Raw genomic sequence first — 21,257 nt, 5'->3', positions numbered from 1 at the left:
TTTTGCATACAACTAAATAAGTATTTCTGTCCTGACCTAAATTTAGGTTTTTTGACCCAACTACTTATAAAACGGTAATTATCTTGTTATTTTATTTTCAGCAGCAGGTATATATTTGCAATAGAGAAGCGCCAATTATCTGTCTATTTGTACTTATAAAACGGGACTGCTCGGTAATTATTTTGGAGGGGTGCCTTGAAAAAAATATGGAGATTCTAAGGGTGCCGCGAACTGCAAAAGTTTGGGAGCCACTGCACTATAGTAAAAAAACACGTAAATGTCACAGTGTGTATTCACCAACACTTGTATTGCTTAGCAATGTACAAATAAAGTAGGGTTTATTGTAGCATATAGCTTCTGTGATTCACTTTTCTCCCAATTAAATGAATGGTTTGTCATTAGGATATGCAGTGTTATGCTAACCATAGATTGATCACTAATGTCTGCTCCATCTCAACCACTGATTTACCTAAATGTAGAAAAAAAAGTTAAAAAAAGTATCCATGAACAGGATCATTTACTTAAACATACCAATTGCTGGTAGACGGCAATGATAAACTGCTTCAGGATTATCCCGCCCCATCGTACCATGCTGAGGCAAATACGCTGCTCCACATCATCATCAGCATCAATTATTTATATAACACCACTAATTTCGCAGCGCTGTACATAGAACTCACTCAAATCAGTCCCTGCTCCACATGCATCACTTCTGATAGAAAGTAAATCAAAACAAACATTTCTTTTGTTGAAAGAGAGAGATCTAAACAGAAGTAATAATACAAAGTATTTGCCTTAATGTCTGTATACTCTGTGTCAATGCTTCAGGATGCTTTAGAGAAATGCGGTGTGAAATAAAAGATACAAATACTTACTCTGATGTTTTCAGCTGTCTTCTAAGTTTGGCGAGCAGTTCTTGCTGTTCAAAACTATTCTCCTTTACAAACCAAAAAGATGAAATGGCTTTATGGGTAAAGTTGTGACTAGCATGCAGCTAAGTACTTACATCGTACACATTCTTATTTTTCGCAGTTCAACAGAAAGGGGTAAGATGTCCTAAATGTGTTCTGTGAGCTGAATTCTAAACAATAAATAAAATGTTATCACACAAGAAAATATTTAGAGACACGTAACCAGAAAGGAACAATCTGGAGGCAAAAGGGCATTATAAGCGAAAGAGCTGCTTAATAGGGCCAAGGTGAATTTACTGAGTAATGGCATTTATATGAGGGTGCTTTATTTGTTAAGGTTAGTCATATACGATGAGGTAAACAAGCTACTTATCAGAACAAAACACATGGAATATAAAGCTGTGATTGTGAAGGATATTATTTTCCTGCACACACAGCATACTTTCCGTCACTAATCCCAACGCTGCAGCCTCTTATAACGGATACTCCACTATATAGCAAAAATATAAACTAAATACAATGTCAAACAATCTGAAGCTCTGTCGAGGTATGGAAACGTATACATACAGCGTATATTAGTAAATGTTATTAGTAGCGCTATAATGTAAGGTAAGTTGTCGTTTAGCTTTAAGAGTCTTTTAAAATTAAGTAAGTTCTCCTGCAGCTACGTAAACTTGCTTGTGGCTTGATCTCCTGATGCCTAAACAGTGTGTGGTTTTAGACATAATGGGCCTGATTAATTAAGGAAACTACAGCAAATAAAAGGACTAACTTTGCACCTTAGCAAAACCATGTTGCATTGGTGGGGGAGGTAAATTTAAAATGTGGGGACAGATTAATAGTTGGGGTAGGGCATGTACTAGATCAACTTTAAATTTTAGTGAACAAATAAGCAATCAAGTATTTGTGTGCTACGTGAAAAAAACAGCCAATATTTTCCTTATGTGCAAAATCATAAACTAATTTGCACCCTTTGCATTGTAACATGGTTTTGCCAAGGCGCAAAGTTACTCATTTTTATGCTTTACTTTCCTCAATGAATCAGGCCCACTATCTATTCTCCCTGGGGAAAATATAAATGGACTATATATTTTAGACAGGTCCAACATAAGGGTCAATGATATCAATGGCAGTTCAGTTCCCAATGCAAATTACATTACACTAAGTGTGACTAAGCCATTATTAGTTTCATTGGGGATATTAGTAGCTTGATTATAGCTTTATTTTGCATTTATTTACTTTTTTAGCCATGACTGATCATTCCAAGGATACATTCTTCAATATCTCACCCCCTTTCTTACATTGATTCTATTCAAAAATGCAAAAAATTATATTACCTTTAATTGTTCATTTTCCATTTTTCCTTTTTCCAGTTCAGCTTTAAGTCTATTAACCACAGCGGACAAGGCATCTTCCCTTTTCTGGAAATTGCTGCAGACAAATATAATACATTTTAAAGATATACTATTTAATTCTGCAGAAAAAAAATAGGAAAAAGAATATAAGCACAGACAATAAAATGAGATTATTCTTTTACAAAAGTGTCACTTTACACAGCACAATACAAATATTTATTTCTCAGGCACAGTGAGTATTACCATGTGATACATTTAGGCTGATATGGAATAATATTAAACTGGAACATTACCTATCTCAAAAACAATTCGTTTTGCAGAGTTCCTGCTAAATAAAACAAAAGTACGCTTAGGCTGAGAGATGGTTTATTCAAAACTTATTCACTGGTAAAGTCAAGCACAGCATGTTAATTTTTCCATTAGGAAAACTGTTCCACCAGGATCTATAGACTACATTTATTTTCACCTTGGTGGCTCAAGTAACATTACAGATACCACTTATTATATTAAATGCACGTTTGTAGAGAAACTGTTTAAAAAAAAACCCAAAGTGAAATAAAGTGATTAAGATAAAAGGAGGATATACTAAAACAAATAACACTTGACCATGCTCAACAACATTGTTAGAGAAAATATGAAGTTTTCACTAGATTTGGCATGTTTTGGAGGAGGTTCAGTAATTCAGCGATTTCTGCCTTACCTTCCCATTATGTCACTAAAGCACACCTGCTGTGTACTTAAGTGACATAGTGGAATGAATTTATAACCTAGTATACTTATGGTATATTAAGTTTTTCCTCCAATGCACATTAGAAAAAAAAAACTGTTTCAAATTTGATCCGCCTTCTTAACTAGTACTTACACTAATTATGCCTTTGACAAACAGAAAATGATTTCTGATTGTGGGCCACACTGTGGGCCTTGTACTCAAACCTCATGCAAACTTTGCTCTACAAAAAAGTATGCTCCATATTTCACAAGCTGGGCTAGTACTGAGACATGCATAACAGATCACTTTCCAGCAAATCACATTAAGAGGCATAGGTTAGGGGCATAACATGCCAAGATCCCGGAGTAGAAATCATGTGACAGGGGGCAGGAGGAGGCGTCATCACGTCACCACAGCCCCGCCCCCACTATAAAATGCCGAAATTCACGGCATTGAATAGCGGGGCTCAATGACACGATTAAGACCAGCCCCCGCCATTCAATGCCGTGAATTCTGGCGAATCCGGGAGGTTTGCCTACTCTTCTGGGAGACCAGGAGGACTCCCTGAAATTCGGGAGCCTCCCAGGAATTCCGGAAAGTAGGCAAGTATGGTTAGGGGATTTAAATACAGCCATGTTTGGTAAGGAGAAGGCTTAGTACATCATCCTTAAACTTGTACAAGTAAAATACACTATTGTCGTGTGAGTTAGTGCATAGCACGTCCACTTTATTGGCCTCTGTAAGATGGGTATGTACATAAAAATAAACAGTAATGTCAACCTCAAGCTCAGTTGGTGTTTCTTAATCAGCAAAAAGAATCTTCCGAGAATTAGGAGGGTTATCAAACAGTCCATGAGCAGATGAGCATACAAGATGAACATCTCACTGGTTTTACAGGGAACAAAATATCCTCTCAATACACGAACCACCAAATACGGTAAATATGTAATACCAATTAAATATCCGACTGTCAATGTTTAAAGACAGGATGCAGGCATAAATGTCATGGAACTTCACTACGATACAGTTGTGAGTTCATCCTTAATAAATCTTAGGTTATACAACATGCAGAGTAAAAATAATATATCATCACGTAAACAGAAGGCAAGAAGTGATGCTGTGAATCTATTCATACATGCAACATAGTCAAAGTTACACAGAGCTAGAGAAAACGTACAATGCAGTGGATCAAATTACTGTATATACTCGAGTATAAGCTGACCCAAATATAAGCTGAGGACCAAAGAAAACTGGGGAAACTTATTGACTCGAGTATAAGCTGAGGGGGGGCTTTTTCAGCATAAAAAATGTGCTGAAAAACTTGGCTTATACACGAGTATATACGGTATATTTTCAGAAGCATTGTTAGGGAAAATTACTTCCAGGGTCAAATCTTAAAAAACCTGAAACACAGGGACAGGTGTCAACTACTGTAATTAGTAGCAGAGTGTCACAACTAGGGGCAGAGCACCGCAGTGACGGGCCTCAGACAATTTGGGGGAAGGCCCTGTGATGTGGCCCCAGTCTGCCTGGGTCCCTGTCTGTTCTCAGAAGGGCAAAGAGCATGTGTGGGTCCATCGCATGTTTAGTAAGGTTCAGAATAGGGTTCCACAGCACAGGCACCAGACCCTCTCTTCTGATTCAGAGTGGGGACCTCAGGGTGAAGCCCCTCTCACCCAGGGCCCATAGTGGTCACACCCAAAGCAGGCTGCTTCATATCACATATGAAAACTATGCCATTAAAAAATTAAGACTCACCATATAAATGTATATAAATTTATATCTGACATATTGGCAGTCCTGAGTCTACCATGGCTAAAAAAAACATGCAAGAAAAGTAAACAAAAAAAATTAAAAATAGGCATCTCTTTTTTAACTTTGCTAAACCATAGTTGCCTACTCTCCCAGAGTGTCCGGGAGACCCCCAGACTCCCAGGAGAGCAGGGCAACCTCCCGATTCCATTCTCAATCATTAATTAAATGACAGCGGGCGGGGCTTATGACATTATTCAAGCATCATCGTGGCCTGGCCCCCTGCTGCAATAGGCCGGAAAATTATGACAGTACAAGGTGCCTAGGCCTCACTTGGGGGGCCGACTGGGGTGATCATGGTCAGGGCATATGGCGCTTCTGCAACATCTGCAGCAGATTATAGGCTGTGGAACGTGAGAGCACAGACCAACAGTTTCCTACAGGTCAGTAAGGTAATATTCCTCCAAGGTGGTGTATGCGCTGCAGCCTAGATGAGGCCCCAAGAAGCGTTGCCCATGTGCCAGAGATTACCCACTGTGGTCCTGCTTACCGCTGATCACCCATTTTTCAGCAGCTTGTTTCCTGCATGCTGATCTACACAGGCAGGTTTAACTCATAATAATTTTAATGCATGTTACAGCCATCACCTTTGGTTGCACAATGCTGAGATTTAATTGTGTCACATGAACTTTAAAACCATGTTCTATGTTTACAATAGGATGAGCGACCAATGACCCATTCATACAATTTTTAAGCAATTCTAGGCCAGTATACTGACCTGTTTAATTAGATTTCAGATTGTTAGTCTCATGTGATTATTTGCGCAAAGCAGCATAAAGTAACACAGTGTTTTCAAAAAAGGATAAATCTAATGATATTCAAGCACAGAGGCTGATAATCGTATTGATTATATGGAGAGATGTATACTATCCAAGATGTAACTGTCACACATAATGTATACATGCAGCTATCCCTGCATTATTTCTATTTTCCGCTTACATCGGATGCTCACCATAAATCCTGTGTAAGGCCAAAAGGATTTGTATATTAAAAACACAAAGGCTCGAAGCACTTCTCAGAATGCATAATTTATCACCATGACTTCTTTAGCCTATGGACTAGCCATACTATAACCTTCACACAGCTTCATGCTGTTTAGGTACAGTTTTGTTTTTCCATTGTGCTCCTTGTTTATCACAAACAATAAAAGTTACGTAACAAAGGTACATGCCCAACATTTGCATTGTGTTCTCTCTGTGCCACAAAACTGTTGAAAGAAAGGGAGTTTAGCTATAATAAACTTTAATAAAGCCACTTAAGCACAGGCAAACCGCCTCAATAAAGCCTGATGACATCATCATTTTTCCTGTTGTAAACTGCAGCAGTTCCAGTCTCAGACATTGAATATGAAACATTTATAGAAGTGGATGAAGTAGGACCTGTAAAATTCATCTTCTGAGTATTAACAGCTTATTCATTATTTGTTTTATGTTTTCCTAACATCCTGTTTCAATAGCGTATTACTTATATATTGTTCTTTAGCCACATGGGTTCACACATTCCTGCCAGTTGAGATAGCATGATTTATATTAATGACATCCTTAAAATCCATATGTTTGAAAGCATCCTGTGAAAGCAGTTATGGTATGTCCACTTAAATACATCTCGATTGGCTGCAGTCTGAAGAAACGTAAATTAAATGTATAGTGACTTGGTGCTTTTAGAAAACAAGTAAACGTGAACCAGAGCCCAGGATAGTATAGACTGGCAAACTAGAGACTCTCTAACTGGTAGTCAACTACAACTAAGCAATGATGATCCTATTACAAAGCAAATTAAGGCTACATATCCACTGGCATTTGAAATGCGTTTAACAAATTCTGAAATACATATAAACTGTATTGTACGCTTTTGATATGCATTTAGTTTTGAGTTTTCACTGAATGTAAACCTTAAACTCCTCTGATGTGCAACTGACATAATGAAATGGAGCAAAACTATTAAAAATAACACAACACAGCGCAACACATATTAAATGGATTTAAAACCGCAAATATGTACGGTTCATATTCACTATGATTTTTCTTATCACAACCTTTTACATGCACATAACTTGTATTAAGCACATGTAAACCGGATAATTTTAATGCCAGTTGATATGTAACCTCAGGATGTTTTGATATACAGCACATTTTGTGCAGTGCAGTAAAATGTAAAGACTTATGGGCCTATTTATCTATTTACCTATTTAAACCTTAAACCATTTGAAAACTGATTTTTCCATATGGTTTAGACATTTTTAAGTATAGAGTCAATTTCACAATAGCCTATAACAGGAGATATCAGAGATATCTCCAGCATTCCGCAAAGTACCGAACAATACTGAAGTCCTCTTAATACTGCAGTCTGGGCAAATTTCATCATCATCATCATCATCATCATCATTTATTTATATAGCGCCAACAAATTTATCAGAGTTTGACCTTGATGGTTAACGCTATCGTAATATGGCGCTAGCCGTTCTGCCCTATGGGGAGAGCATCGCAGACTTTGTGCTTTCACCTCCGTTAAATCCCGAAAATGGCTCTACACATGCACGAAATAATGTCCCTCATGGGCATTAAAGACTCTGGGTAAGATCCCAGAGTTGTTAGTAAAATAAAGTCATTGCCTGGACAACCTCTTATCAGACGCGCTGTCCCGGGATGATTCTTTAATAAATGAGGAAAACCAACCCTTATCGCTGCAATAAGGGATGATAATTAATGGGGGGAAATTAGGCCAATAATAAAATGCCCCTTAATGTTATTACAATGCATTGTTTCCTGTTGTAACCTAAATCCATTATTTCTACATTTTGGTTAAACCTAATAATGGTTAACTTAGTAATATTACTATTTTTTTTTATAGTGAACATTACCGATATTCATGTTAGTGTACATTACTGATATTCATGTCAGTGTATATTACTGATATTCATGTTAGTGTACATCACTGATATTCATGTCAGTGTACATTACTGATATTCATGTCAGTGTACATTACTGATATAAATGTCATTGTACAGGGCCGGACTGGCCCTGTACACTGACTGGCTGCTCGGCGGACTGAGAGTCAGTGACTGCCGCCTATGCAAGTAATCACCTGAGACGGCACCACGTGACAGATGTCTTCCCATGTGATTACTTGCATAGGCAGAACTTCACTGACTCTCCGTTCACTGACCAGCGCACAGGAAGGAGGTGCTGTTGCTCGGGATCGGATGTAACAAGGTAAGTGTCTGTGTGGCTATAGTGTGTCTGTGTGGCTATAGTGTGTCTGTGTGGCTATAGTGTGTCTGTGTGGCTATAGTGTGGCTATAGTGTGTCTGTGTGGCTATAGTGTGGCTATAGTGTGTCTGTGTAGCTATAGTGTGCGTGTGTGGCCCCGTGTTGCTATAGTGTGCATGTTTGGCTATGTTCATATAGTGTGCGTGAGCACTCACAGTATTGTAAAATAATATGTGAGGGAAGGGAGGATCTTAATATAGTGTGGGAGGTAGGATATTTAATGGTGGAGTATAGGTGGTGGCTAATTATTTAAGGTGAGGTGAAGAAACCTTTAATTTGATGCTGGGGTGGTTTAGGGCTATCAATTGAATATGGGGCTGATTTGGGGGAGGAGGGCTATTTATTAAATGTGAATATGAATTATTTAACGCCGGGGGTGGTTGTGGAAAATGGCTATATTTATTAAACTTTAATGCTATTTAATTTATTGCTGGGACTGTTTGGAGGGAGGGAAATATGTTTTGAGTAAATGGGTATACTGTTAATTTAATGTTGGGGCTGGTTGGAGGGAAATAGGTCTACTTATTACATGTAAATATTATTATTGTGGGTACTGGAGGAAGGCCTAATTATAAAACGTGAGTGCTATTGTTTTAACACCAGGGCTGTGTGTATGTCTAAAATGATAACCATGTTCCATAATAGTGGCCCTGATGTCTTAAATACCCTGAGCCTTAATCCAGCTCTGATTAGGGGAAGGGAACTGATAGCTGCTCCCAGTTCCCGGACAGGACACAGACCACAGAGCAAGCTGAGGAGCTCTAAGTATCACAAGATTTGCTAATCTCGTGAGACAAAAAGTTTCCCTGCTAACTCTACAGGAAGTTCCAACCCTTATGGATGTCAGTAGCACCAGAAGCATAGATAAATACAGTGGGCTGGGGGTGTCATAATGTGCCTGGGGCAATGGCGTGATGTGGCTGGGAGGGTGTGATAAATGTAATGTTTTCACGCCCTTTTCAGCACCGCTGCTATGCAGCGGCACACAGGTTCTTTCCTGCTGGAACTGAGGTGGGCCTGTGTACTTTAAATGCCTTTAAAGGGCTGATTTTTAGTCCCAGTCCGCTCCTGTCAGTGTACACTACTGATATTCATGTTAGTGTACATTAATGATATTCATGTTAGTGTACATTAATGATATTCATGTCAGTGTACATTACTGATATTCATATTAGTGTACATTGATATTCATGTTAGTGAACATTACTGATATTCATATTAGTGTACATTGATGATATTCATGTTAGTGTACATTACTGATATTCATGTCAGTGTACATTGATGATATTCATGTCAGTGTACATTACTGTTATTCATGTCAGTGTACAGTACTAATATTTGTGTCAGTGTATATTATCGATATTCATGTCAGTGTACATTACTGATATGTCAATGTACATTACTGATATTCATGTCAGTGTACATTGATGATCATGTCAGTGTACATTACTGATATACATAAATTTTTATTTTAGTTTGTACAAGGAATGAGAGGGTGCTATATCAGGCTCAGAATAGCTAGGCACACCCATCTCCCATCATGCTCTGCCGGCTGTGAATAACTAAGCATCCTGGGTATTGTAGCTGCCCAAAAGTGGAAGCACTTATGCTGTCTAGTGCCTGGTTGAACAATTGTAGATACATGTAAACTGTAGTGTTTACCCTGAACTGCTGATCTAAGGTTCAATATTACAAAAAGAGAAGACAAAATAAACACTGTAAGGATCGAAAAAATATTAGAAAAACACAACCTTCAAATATTGCGGTTTCTGTGTTATCAGTAGGCAGAGGAAGTTAAGTCTTCTCAGTTTTTATTCCTCTTGGTTTAAAGAAATGCAGTGGGTATGGGGTAAAATTCCATGACAGAATGACTCTAGAGACATCTTTGATCATTCATTGTGATGCATAAAATATGTCACTGCTGTACCATAAAAGATATCAGCCATCAGGCATGGCTGTCATTTGCCCTTGCTGGCTTATATGAGGGAAAGGGAAAAAAATATAGCTTTTCTGTTTTGTACTTCTGTTGAATTACTACTAAACACAACCTAAGTAGTCTATGCACATATCATACTTCTGGTTTATTTCAAATGAAACGCCATAAAATAAACATGCTAAGAAGGACAGATCTGGCTGATATTTTGTTACAACATACACCATTTCATATGTTGTTATAAGCTGTGAATATGTTAAAAGCTGGTGGAGAGTTAGGCTTTATAAAAAGGATTACACATTTCCCAAGAGACTAGTCCCTTTCATTTCATTTTCTGTGATGCACGCATCTTATTTTAATTCAAAATCTGATCCTGTGCAACAAAAGACACAGTTATGACTACAAAAGGAAATGACAACTAGAAATTCATGAGATTAATATCAACCCCCCAAAAACGAAGGCAACAAAACGGTTTTCTTTTAGTTTATGGAGCTGTTGACTTAGCATTGTACACACATCTTAAATAAGAGACAGAAGGATCTACGAGGGAGTTGTTTACTTTACAATGCCACTTTTGGCAATATACTTGTTTTTGATAGTTTGCATTAAGATTTGTAGAGGGTATCTATCCAAGCCAACATTGTTATTATCTAATTACAAACCATTTCTATGTATGACCTCATTGCAGAACAATAAAAACATGGTCTAGTTATATTCAAATCTAAAACCAATAATTAACTATGTTTATAGTTCTCATGGTTCTAGTTATTTTATTTTATTTTGTTTTTATCTCTTGTGCACCCTTTGACATGAAAGCACATTATAAGAGGCACAGCAGTTTATGTATTTTGGGATAGACAAGGCAATACATCTATAATGCACATTTACCATATTTGTACTACCAGTAACATTATACGAGTCAACAAAATATATTGTCATTTGGAACAGTACAGAAACTCCTGACATAACGATTGTTCATTTTCATTTCACATAAACTTGTATTTAATAGGACACTTGGCCTTCCACAGAAAATTAAAATTATATTAAAATGGAAAAGGACAAGCAAACAACTCCCAAAAAAATCACATTGCCAAATGCTGATAATTAGGAAGTTACATTAAAGCAAAAATGTACTTGGAGTAGACCAATAAAAAACACAATTGGATAAACAAGCTAAAAAAAAACCCACGTCATTCTGTACTAGGTGCTCCAGGACAACTGAAGAAAGAACAAGGTGTATATGGGATCACTGTATGCAGTGGAGGCAGGAATCTAATCAATACAAGTCTGTGGCATGGGCCTTCCAACAGGATAGTGTCCGTAAGTGTAGTAATTGGGTCTTGGAGGGAAAAAGAAAAGGGTACCATGGAAGCCACCAGTGATTGTGGAAATATTTGGGGGTTGTTAGAAAATCTTTAAAAACAAATCTCACCCCGATCTATACTGCCATTTCTGCTTTATGTTTTATCCACCAGATCCATAATTTCTTCAGAGACAGAACTGTGTTCTACACTGGACCTTTGCTCCGAGCTGAGTCTACTGCTGGACAGAAGCAGCAGCTGCCCTGGGTGTAAGCAGACTCTGGGGTACAAACGTGGCACTAATCATACTCCTGCCCCAGGAAGATCAACAAGAAAATTGCTGGCGAGGCCAACAGCAATTTTTCATTCTTGCAGGTGTATCGGTAGCAACCAAAACATACAGAATGATAAAAGGGGGCAGCATGTCCTTATTGCATCAGAATGTGATATCATGAACGGCAGCTTGGCTTTGAGTGCCTCAACACATTATATTAATCATAATTACCAATTTTTTGGAGTTGGTGTCCGGGAGCCTCCCTGGGGCAGGTAGGCGTGCTGGGGGGGGCTTTAAAATCGCGTAATTTTGGCTGCGATTCCTGGTGAATCGTGGCATTTTCAGATGCGGGAGATTGCCACACTCTTCCGTGAGTCCGTGAGACCCACCCGAAATGCGGGAGTCTCTCGGACATTCCGGGAGAGTTGGCAAGTATGATATTAATGCTGCTGCCAGGGTACAGATTCAGGGACTGGGCTGGGATAGGTAGAGTGGTGGGGTGGGGTGGGGGGTAGCGTGAGTACTTATAGACCACTAACATACAAAACAATCAACCTTTACAGGGCCTGATTATCTATAATCCATGCAGCATAGGTAGTAAGGCTTTTGGGGGTGCAAAATTGAGACAGATGGAGGTATAAACTATAATTGATTTTAAAATATAAAAAGATTCTCCAATTTAAAAAGAAAACATGAAAGAAAAATGTAGCAAGGTTTTAATCTTGACAAACTCCCAAGCTGGCGATTGAGCATAAGTGAGTAGGAGAGAAAAGAATGTGGATATCCGCAGGCGCTAATTCCCCACTCCCTCTACATCTTTACCCTCGGGAGTTCATTCGCTCCTCCCTTCTTATATACAGTTCTGATTCCGGATTTTAAATTAAGGACAAGCTCATTTTTACCCACCGCATATCAGCTGGTGTGGAAGGCGAAGGGGAATTACGAGCTAGGGCGGCCCAAACCCTTAATCAGGCCCTGAACCTTTACAAACAGAATGAAACTTAAGCTTAACATTTTTCAGCTAACAACTTTATTATGAGGCTGGATTTCACTTTAAACAAATCTGTCCTGAAAAAAAGTAAAACAATATAGATTACTTGGAAAATTAGGCCATGTGATGTACAGAGGTCCAGGAATCTTCTTTATTGCAAAATTCGCTGTTGTGTGAACGACTAACAAAATAATTACCGGGTTTTTTTTTTTGCCTCCCAAAGATGATCAAATCTCCTTGTCAGTTCTTATATTTCTTTTTCCTCTGTGCAGCTGCCACATTAACCGTTTTCTGTTTGAAAGTTTACTCCTATTAGCTCAACATACATGGGTCATTACATTATTTGTAAATTTACTACGCAGCAGTGCTTTGAAAGAGAAAGAGTAAACAGCCGCTTACCCGACATAAAGAATCGATTAGTGGTTGCCATCTGGATCAGCTCTTGAGAAACTGGTTGCCATATGTTTCAGCCAACATGACAAAACACACTGTTTTATATTGTCACCACCTCCAGCTCTGTTTTATGTATTGCACCAGCTTTAATAGACTTATGAAATGGATTAGAGGCTGTTTCACTTGTGCCCTACTGCTAGATCGAAAGGAAAAAAAAAAAGAGTAGTGGAAGGTTTTAAAACAGTGAACAATGCTCGGAATAGAATGCTTCTGACGGCGTCAAATAAAAGAGGAGATGTAATTATTACATGTCCATATTACTGCTCTTATTAAATCTGCAAAGGTTTTCATTAAAACTAATTATTTTAACTATTTTCTTATCAAACCAACGACAGGAATAATGAAGGAAATGGTGTTAATTTGCCGTGCTAGTGATTAATGCTGCTCTTTTTCTCTTCTTATAATGTATAATTTCATAAATAATATATATAAAAATATATATGTTGCTGTTGGAAAAATAACATATCAGGTTCAAATGAAATTTAGGAATGTTAATCTCTTTTGCAGCTGCTATTTTTGTTTTATGGTATTTTTACAGCTGTTTTTAATTTCTTTTAAGAAATACTAAACCTTTAGGAGAATTCCCCTGCGAGCAGCCACAGTACAGATAATTGGTTTCATTGCAATTCAGATTATGAACATCATTTTTCAGTTGTTACTTTCAAACTCCATCTACGGCTAAATCTGTAAGCCATTTTCTTCATTTCAGCTACCTCAAAAAGGCAAACTTACACAAGCAATGCAGTCACATTATTCAATTGTCTCAAAGTATTTACCTATATGGGATGTTCGGTAGAAACCTCTAAGCTGTGCATAAGTAAGAAAACATCTATTATTTTGCATAAAAATATGTGAAGTACGTTTTGCTAGGCTTAGCAACGTGTTCTATGATGTGTTTTAGATGTCACTAAACAAAGTGTAAATGTGGAACAATTTAAATGGTTCACTAAATCTGCTCAACTAGCTGAATACATTACCTTAAAATGCATGCTCAGTTTAGTTCAATTTATTAGTATCATGTATTTTTACAGCGTCAATCATATTACCCAGCTCTGTACAGAGAATATGTGATCATTCACATCAGTCCCCGCCCCATTGGAGCTTACATTCTAAATTCCATAACACATACACAAACACAGAGAGAACATACAAACTCCACACAGATAGGGCCCTGGTTGGACTCAGACTCAAGACCCAGATGCTGTGAGGCAGTAATGATAACACCGGGCTACTCCATTCAATATCAATTTGTTTCCTAGATTGCTTTTTATGCTGTTAATGTTTTTTTTGTTTTTTGTTTTTTTTAAATATATATATATTTTTTAAAAATTCTAACAATCTGGCAGGAGTTAAAAGCTCAAAGTGAAATTATATAAAATATTTTTCCCGTTAAACAATATGTTTGCATGAGAAAACTGCAGATTGTTGTGCTCAGTTATTTAAGAACAACTGATGACAGTTGTAGACTAGAGTCAAGTTCAACAGGATTCATTTGTAGTCCCCATTACAACTCTAGCAAAGATGTTTGCAACATTATTAAGCATCTCTGTAAACGTGACAACATGTACAGGAAACATGGCATTATAGTTCTAGCCTTGTGGAAGTACAAAATTATAGTGTTAATCATAGGCTGCAAAATACATGGCAACCTCATATACCAGCCAGGCATACCCACTACCTCTAGTGGGTACAAAATCACCTGGGAAAACATAGTGGTACAAGTAAAATCACTTTTATTGTAAAACACAACACACTGTAGCAATTAAAGCATGTTCTATGAACCAGTACCAAAGGGTTCACCGGACCAGACTAACACACACACTTTATTAGAGGAGCTATAATCATGCTTCCCGATGCATTGATCCAGTTGATGAGCTCCGATGTCTTCACTATTCTGCCAACAAGGCAGGGACCAAGCCTGGTATTACCTTTCTTTAGCCAGGCACACACACTGACACAGTCGAGCAATTCTTGACCAGCCCAATAGGAGTCGTAACCCCTAATCAGAACTTTTTAGTGTAAAACTCTAGTTACCAGAGAAAAACCTCCTTTTATTGCCGGTCAGGCTCCCAAGGTATTGGAGCTAGGTCACATTCAGGTTACCAAGCAGGGAGCTAGATAGCAATGTTTCATCAGATTGGCCTCTAGCCCCCTGTGGTGCTTGGCTCTGGGAAGTCTATGGGCAGTGATGTTAAACAACAGGGTCCCACTAGCCATACAAATGAGCAAAATCAATGCAGTATTAGGTCACCAAGAGACATTTCCTGATTTAACTCTTACCAGTCTCTTTGGGAAAAATAATGCTCCAGAAAAATAATACTTATAGCCAATTATGGCAAACCACTAGCGGAAGAAGCCTCTCAAAGTGTTGTGCCAGAAGTTAACAGTCTGTGTCATATCAGTTTGCTGGGTATCCCATTAAGCCAAAGTGAAGGTGGCTTCATTAGGGGACATGTTATATAATATAAAGTTTTCTAGTAAAACCACCTGGTGACATTTAAGAACAGTGTATAGTAAAACACACAATATATACAACCAATATAACAAGTATTAGCAAGAAGAGAAGCCAAGTGGCCTTAACCTTTATTTTCAGACATTTGGCGCCCCGCTCCAGCCACAATGTAAGACGGATACACACCTAATAGATGCAAGAGCAATATATATGCGAGATACTAATTAAATTTGCTTACCTTCACCTTAAAAGACCTCAAATACCACCATCTCTTCATACATCTCAAACCTCATCTCCAAATGCTCTCCCTCATAAGCCCTAACATCTGCCTCTAATCCGCACCTGATAACCACCTCTCACTTATGGAATTTTCTACCACACCCAATCAGACTCTCCCCCAGCCATTAAACCTTTAAATTTTCACCTAAATAATAAATAAAAACCCACCTATTACTAAAGTTAACCTTACAACACCTATACTCCCCATAAGGGTACAGGATCACAACTATCTCAGTCTCCACTCGGATATACACGTGCTCCTTTTGTCTTTGCTTTCACATCTGAATTTATTTTGTCTACCTTGAATGTCCCTGTTTTATGTATGTCCTGATTTACCCACTGTTCAGTGGCACCTTACAAATCAACAACAGTAAGAGCAATAGTAACAAATAGATGAGCGGTTGATAGAAGATAGATGGGGGCTAGATATAAGATAGTTACAAGATATATAAGTATAAGAGATAAATAGATATGATATAAATGGGTAGATATGAGACAACAAGATAGATAAGAGACAGTTTTGCACCTGAACCCCCACCTGTCATTCTGTTTGTCATTTTAGGATTAGCAATGAATTTCCTCTTTTTGCGCAGTTTATAATTTCGCATTTTGCATTTAGAATTTGCATTTTGCACTGGTGTGGGGCAAAGATAATTTAGTAAGATCTTCAACTTGAATATACCTGAGAGTTGTTATAATAATATACAAACTGTAAAATCCCTGGAACAATGAAACAAACTCTAGAATATTTATACAAAGACCCCAACCTCTAAATGATTAGACAAGCTGACTGTTGTACAACTCCCAGTATGACATGCCAACCAATGGCACTAATTTAATATTAGCTGATCTGAGCTCATTCAAGAATATGCTGAACTCACCAGTACATGTGAGAAGCAGTAGGTGAGAGCATACTTTAAGATATATATTATCTATTTCGTTACTACCCAATAATGGATTACACTGGTCTACTGAATATAAAAGAATATTGACATCTGTAAGTACAGTGGATTAAAATAAAACATAGGTATTTTACACATGAAAACTCAGTCATGATTATCTGACCTATACATAGCACAAAAGGCAAATTTATGTCAGAAATTAGGAAACATTCATATATCAAATAATCAGAAGAGGATAAGTTAAGAAAAAGCCAATGTTTGATGGTAGCAGGGAAAACACACAAACCCAGCCTTCCTTATAAATTCAGCATATGGCAATGATGTTCTCATTTCAGCAGTCATAACTTGTATATGTGATGGGTAAATGGTATTGTATTACAGGGCATTTACAGGTGGGGGATTCCACCTGAACAATAGCTCAAAACATAATTGCTACTTTACACTGTTAAATGCATAGCATATATTTAATTTGAAAATAAAAACAAAAAAGCCATAGTTTAAAGTGTATATTCATCAAACTATAAAACAAATTAGTACAAATGTCTGCAAGGGATTATCAGGTAATCACTGTGGGCCTGATTCATTAAGGAACGTAAATGCAGATACGTGCCGTATTTTGCTTTAACTTACACTGTGCATGCCCAGAAACGATCTATACGTCAGTGAACGCAAGAACATCCAATTCACCTTCGAACGCAAAGGACACTTCCAACAGCCTATGATTTCATGGTCCACCCTCTCTTGGCGAGGTTGGTGCATGAGCAGCCTATGGGGTGTAAACATGCATACAAGCAGGAGTACGCAGTCTCTGCTACTGAACCACGATGTCACCCATCCCTGTTTTGTTTAATCCTGTAATGCACAAGTGGATAGGTTGGAGTGATTGTTTACTGTGCATGCAATTCACCTGATGCCTTCGGGGCCCGCAGTAGTGATGGAATATACATTACTGCATTATACATTACTGCTCTGGACAGTAATATATAATCCCTCGCTGTTATAGACTCCTTAGGCAAGCTAAGGCCCTTCCCTAATGTGTCAGATTCCAAACAAAGGCTCCAATGCTCTAGCTCTGCAATCTTCTCCCCTACTGTGCTTCCCTAATTCAAACATGATGAAGTATTGTCAATACCCATAACACAGTGGACATTCAATTCATGCGAATGGAAATTAATGGGAGAAGAGCACTGACAAAACTAACCATTTGTAAACAGTGCTGCCTCGGTGTAAGAGGGAACCAAAGTGTTGGACCAGTTTGGGTAATGTTGGACTTCATGGAAGTAAAATTTGTATTTTAGGTTAACCAACTTTTCAGATTTGGGTGAATATGGTCTTAATCTTATCTCATTACACTTCTGCCTGTATTGCCACTGGCAAAGTTTCTGCCAGATACTGAACCAACACTGAAGAGCTGGCTTGTAACGTTTTTGTACCAAACATGCATTCCGATAACAATACAATCCTCAGATGCATAGGAAATATGTGGCTTATGACGATTATATTACATGCATCTACATTTTTCATTAACAACTGAATTTGCTTTTTTTTCTCTTTCAATTTAATATTGAAATACAAGAAGCAGAATGGAAGCAGCAGTTGGATCTTTAATTGTATAACTTGTACCTGCTTTATGAAAGATGAGGATCATGTATGCATGCATATAATATTACACATTGCACAAAGATTATTATTAAATGAAATCATATTAAAGTAGCATTACAAGCATGGAACTGTACCCATATCCCAAATAAAAGTATGTTGCAATAAAATGCAATAAGAAGTCATTATTAAAATCTTACATTTTAAATCCATCAACAGTTCTCAGTTATTAATACATATTCAGGACTTCTAGTATACTTTGCTTACATGATCATTTTCACTAGATAAATATATTAACATTTCACTATAAAAAATGGGTGGAGTGTATAGGTACTTAAAAACAGTATGAGAGCAATCACAATATGAACTCCTCATTTGCACTAATATTAGTTTAGGATTATAATTTGAATCCGCTGAATATCACAAATTTGATTATTCTCTGATCTTTTCAAATATTAATTATTTCTACAAATCATTCAGCCAGTATAAGATATGGCATTGTGGCATTCATTGGAATGTGTTTCTAAATGAAAGATCATGGTCTCAGAAATAGGAAGTTGCTTTTATTCCTTACAAGAACATTTATTAAATGATTAAATTACTGAGGTATACTCTACAGAAAAATAAAATGTTATCTGCGTACATCAACATTTCCTAAAACCCTCCGTCAGTTGCTGTTATCTGAAAAGTCAACATGACCTCCAAGCAGCCAGATCTTCAAGCAATTTGGCCACTGCTGGTCCAAACAACAACTCTTTATTTTCTGCCCTACACAATAATATCCTAGACATTCAGATCAGATTTTGATTGTGCATGACAACCCCTACACAAGCTACAATAGTTGGTCAATAAAATAAATGTAAAAGTCAAAATTTGCTGTGGATGTGGGCAACAGATATTTAGAGGTTATTTGACCTTAATCTGATGGTGTTCCTAGTTGAATTTGTTTTCTTCTCTACGGTTTGCACGGTGGCTTAGTGGTTAGCACTTCTGCCTCACAGCACTGGGGTCATGAGTTCAATTCCCGACCATGGCCTTATCTGTGTGGAGTTTGTATGTTCTCCCCTTGTTTGCGTGGGTTTCCTTAGGGTGCTCCGGTTTCCTCTCACACTCCAAAAACATACTGGTAGGTTAATTGGCTGCTATCAAATTGACCCTAGTCTGTGTGTGTGTGTTAGGGAATTTAGACTGTAAGCTTCAATGGGGCAGGGACTGATGTGAGTGAGTGATGTGAGTACAGTGCCAGGAGGAAACGCAGGATTTTTAAGGGGGGGTTCCCCACCCCCCCAAAAAAAAATAGAGAGAAAGCTGCTGCGCATGTGCAACAGCTCCATTTCGGCGATTCTGATTTGTACAATACAGCAACGCCGTGGACACTTTTTTGACAGCGCAGCGGCTGCTGTACAGTACAGTTCGTTCGTGTGTGCCCGAGTGCTTCGGAATTAGTGGCGTTTTTACCAATGATAACTGTCACTGAAAGGTGGAGCTGTGTTTAGGGCAATATTTTTGCACTCAGCTCAACACTAACTAAATAGAATTCATGGCTCCCTGGTAGAAACTGTCACTCAACAGATTTAGACGCAAAGGAGTAAATGACATGACCACCAGCTTGTGTTGATTCTTCTGAATTTCTTCTCATAATAGCCAATGTAAAAATGTAAAGCTGTACCAATTGTTTGCGGGTACTGCATAGATCACATCCATCTGCTATTCCTTTAGATAAAATTTTATCAGCCCTCCTATGATACAAGGATGGGTGAAGTAGATTTAAGGCTGTCGTAAAAGTAGATCAATTGCTAAAAAATGGTAATAATGTAAGAGTAACAAAAACAAACAAATGTAAGAACTATTTTATTATATCCCCAACATTGTTGTAACTTTATATACAGAGGTACCTTTTACAAAAAAAAATTGTAAGATTATTTTTGATGATTTACCCATTTTACATTAGTTGGCAGCAGAAAAGCTATTTTGAGAATATTTTTAGTGTCTTGTAGCTCCAGGTTGAAATAAACATCTGACCCAAGAAATTCACATTTGGAATTGTGTATTTTTTATAATGAAAGTTCTGATTTAAGTGTATAATGAGCTGACCCTCAACAGAAACATATGCAAAATATTACATGGGCAGTTGAAGAGATTACAGTAATTTAGGAGGAACTCCAAAGCAAATACTTCTAAGTTTGTGGTAGAAAGAAAACACTCACTCTCTTTCCTCCGTAAGGCGGGCCAACAGTTGATTTTGCTCTTGAATTTTCTCACCTAAGTTTTCATTGGCGAGCCTGTTTGAGAATAAAAATAAAAAAAACGGGATACTGTCACTATACATATTAGGCATGCATAAGAAAAAAAAAAATGTATTATCTATATAAAACAGCTAAGATTATAGAAATTATGCATGTAAATATAAGTTCATTTGGTACCAGGCAATGTACACAGTACCTACTGTATGTCATTTTATTTAGTTTGTTTGTAACAGAATTCCCTTATTGGACAGCAGTGCATAAAATATAGGAATTTTACAAATATGAGACAAATGAGAAATATAGCAGGAAAAGAGAGTTTACCATACAACCATTCTCTCCCAAAAAATATCTCCAAAAATCTTTTCAATTGGAAAACAAAATAAAACAAACAACATATGACATATTGGGAATTCATAGTGACAAAGTAATATGATACAAGCACAATAAAAACCCTGTTTCATTCACATGGTTGAAATAAAACCATATTAACAGTTAATCATATATTTATTTATTATAACATGTCATATTTAGATTTTTATTTAGAACTTTGGTCGGTGACTTACCACAGTAAATTGTTTCTACAAAGTACCCAACGGCAGTCAAACTAATGTACTGTTATAGGATGTATCAAGTAGTTTGTAGGGAGTCTTTGTTGCATATTCTATCCTGTTGACTTGTCTTACATGTGAAAATAGATCAGAGTCTTCAACTCTGAACTTATATTGGAATCATTATATATATATATATATATATATATATATATATATATAT

At 37.4% G+C, this 21,257-nt stretch overlaps 1 protein-coding gene across 1 annotated transcript in view; it reads right to left on the bottom strand.

The window, feature by feature from the left end:
• The window catches only part of LOC142159092 (uncharacterized), a 304,132-nt gene that overhangs the window by 25,903 nt on the left and 256,972 nt on the right, over nt 1–21,257 (bottom strand). The window contains exons 22-24 of the mRNA XM_075213684.1: nt 20,448–20,522; nt 2,249–2,342; nt 876–937 (exon numbers count right to left, since the gene is read on the bottom strand). Coding sequence (XP_075069785.1) covers nt 876–937; nt 2,249–2,342; nt 20,448–20,522 — 231 coding nt within the window. The remainder of the gene's footprint in view (nt 1–875; nt 938–2,248; nt 2,343–20,447; nt 20,523–21,257) is intronic.

The sequence above is a fragment of the Mixophyes fleayi genome, chromosome 5 (assembly GCF_038048845.1).
Source record: "Mixophyes fleayi isolate aMixFle1 chromosome 5, aMixFle1.hap1, whole genome shotgun sequence".
NCBI classification, from domain to species: domain Eukaryota; kingdom Metazoa; phylum Chordata; class Amphibia; order Anura; family Limnodynastidae; genus Mixophyes; species Mixophyes fleayi.
This window is presented reverse-complemented; position numbering and strand designations above follow the sequence as displayed.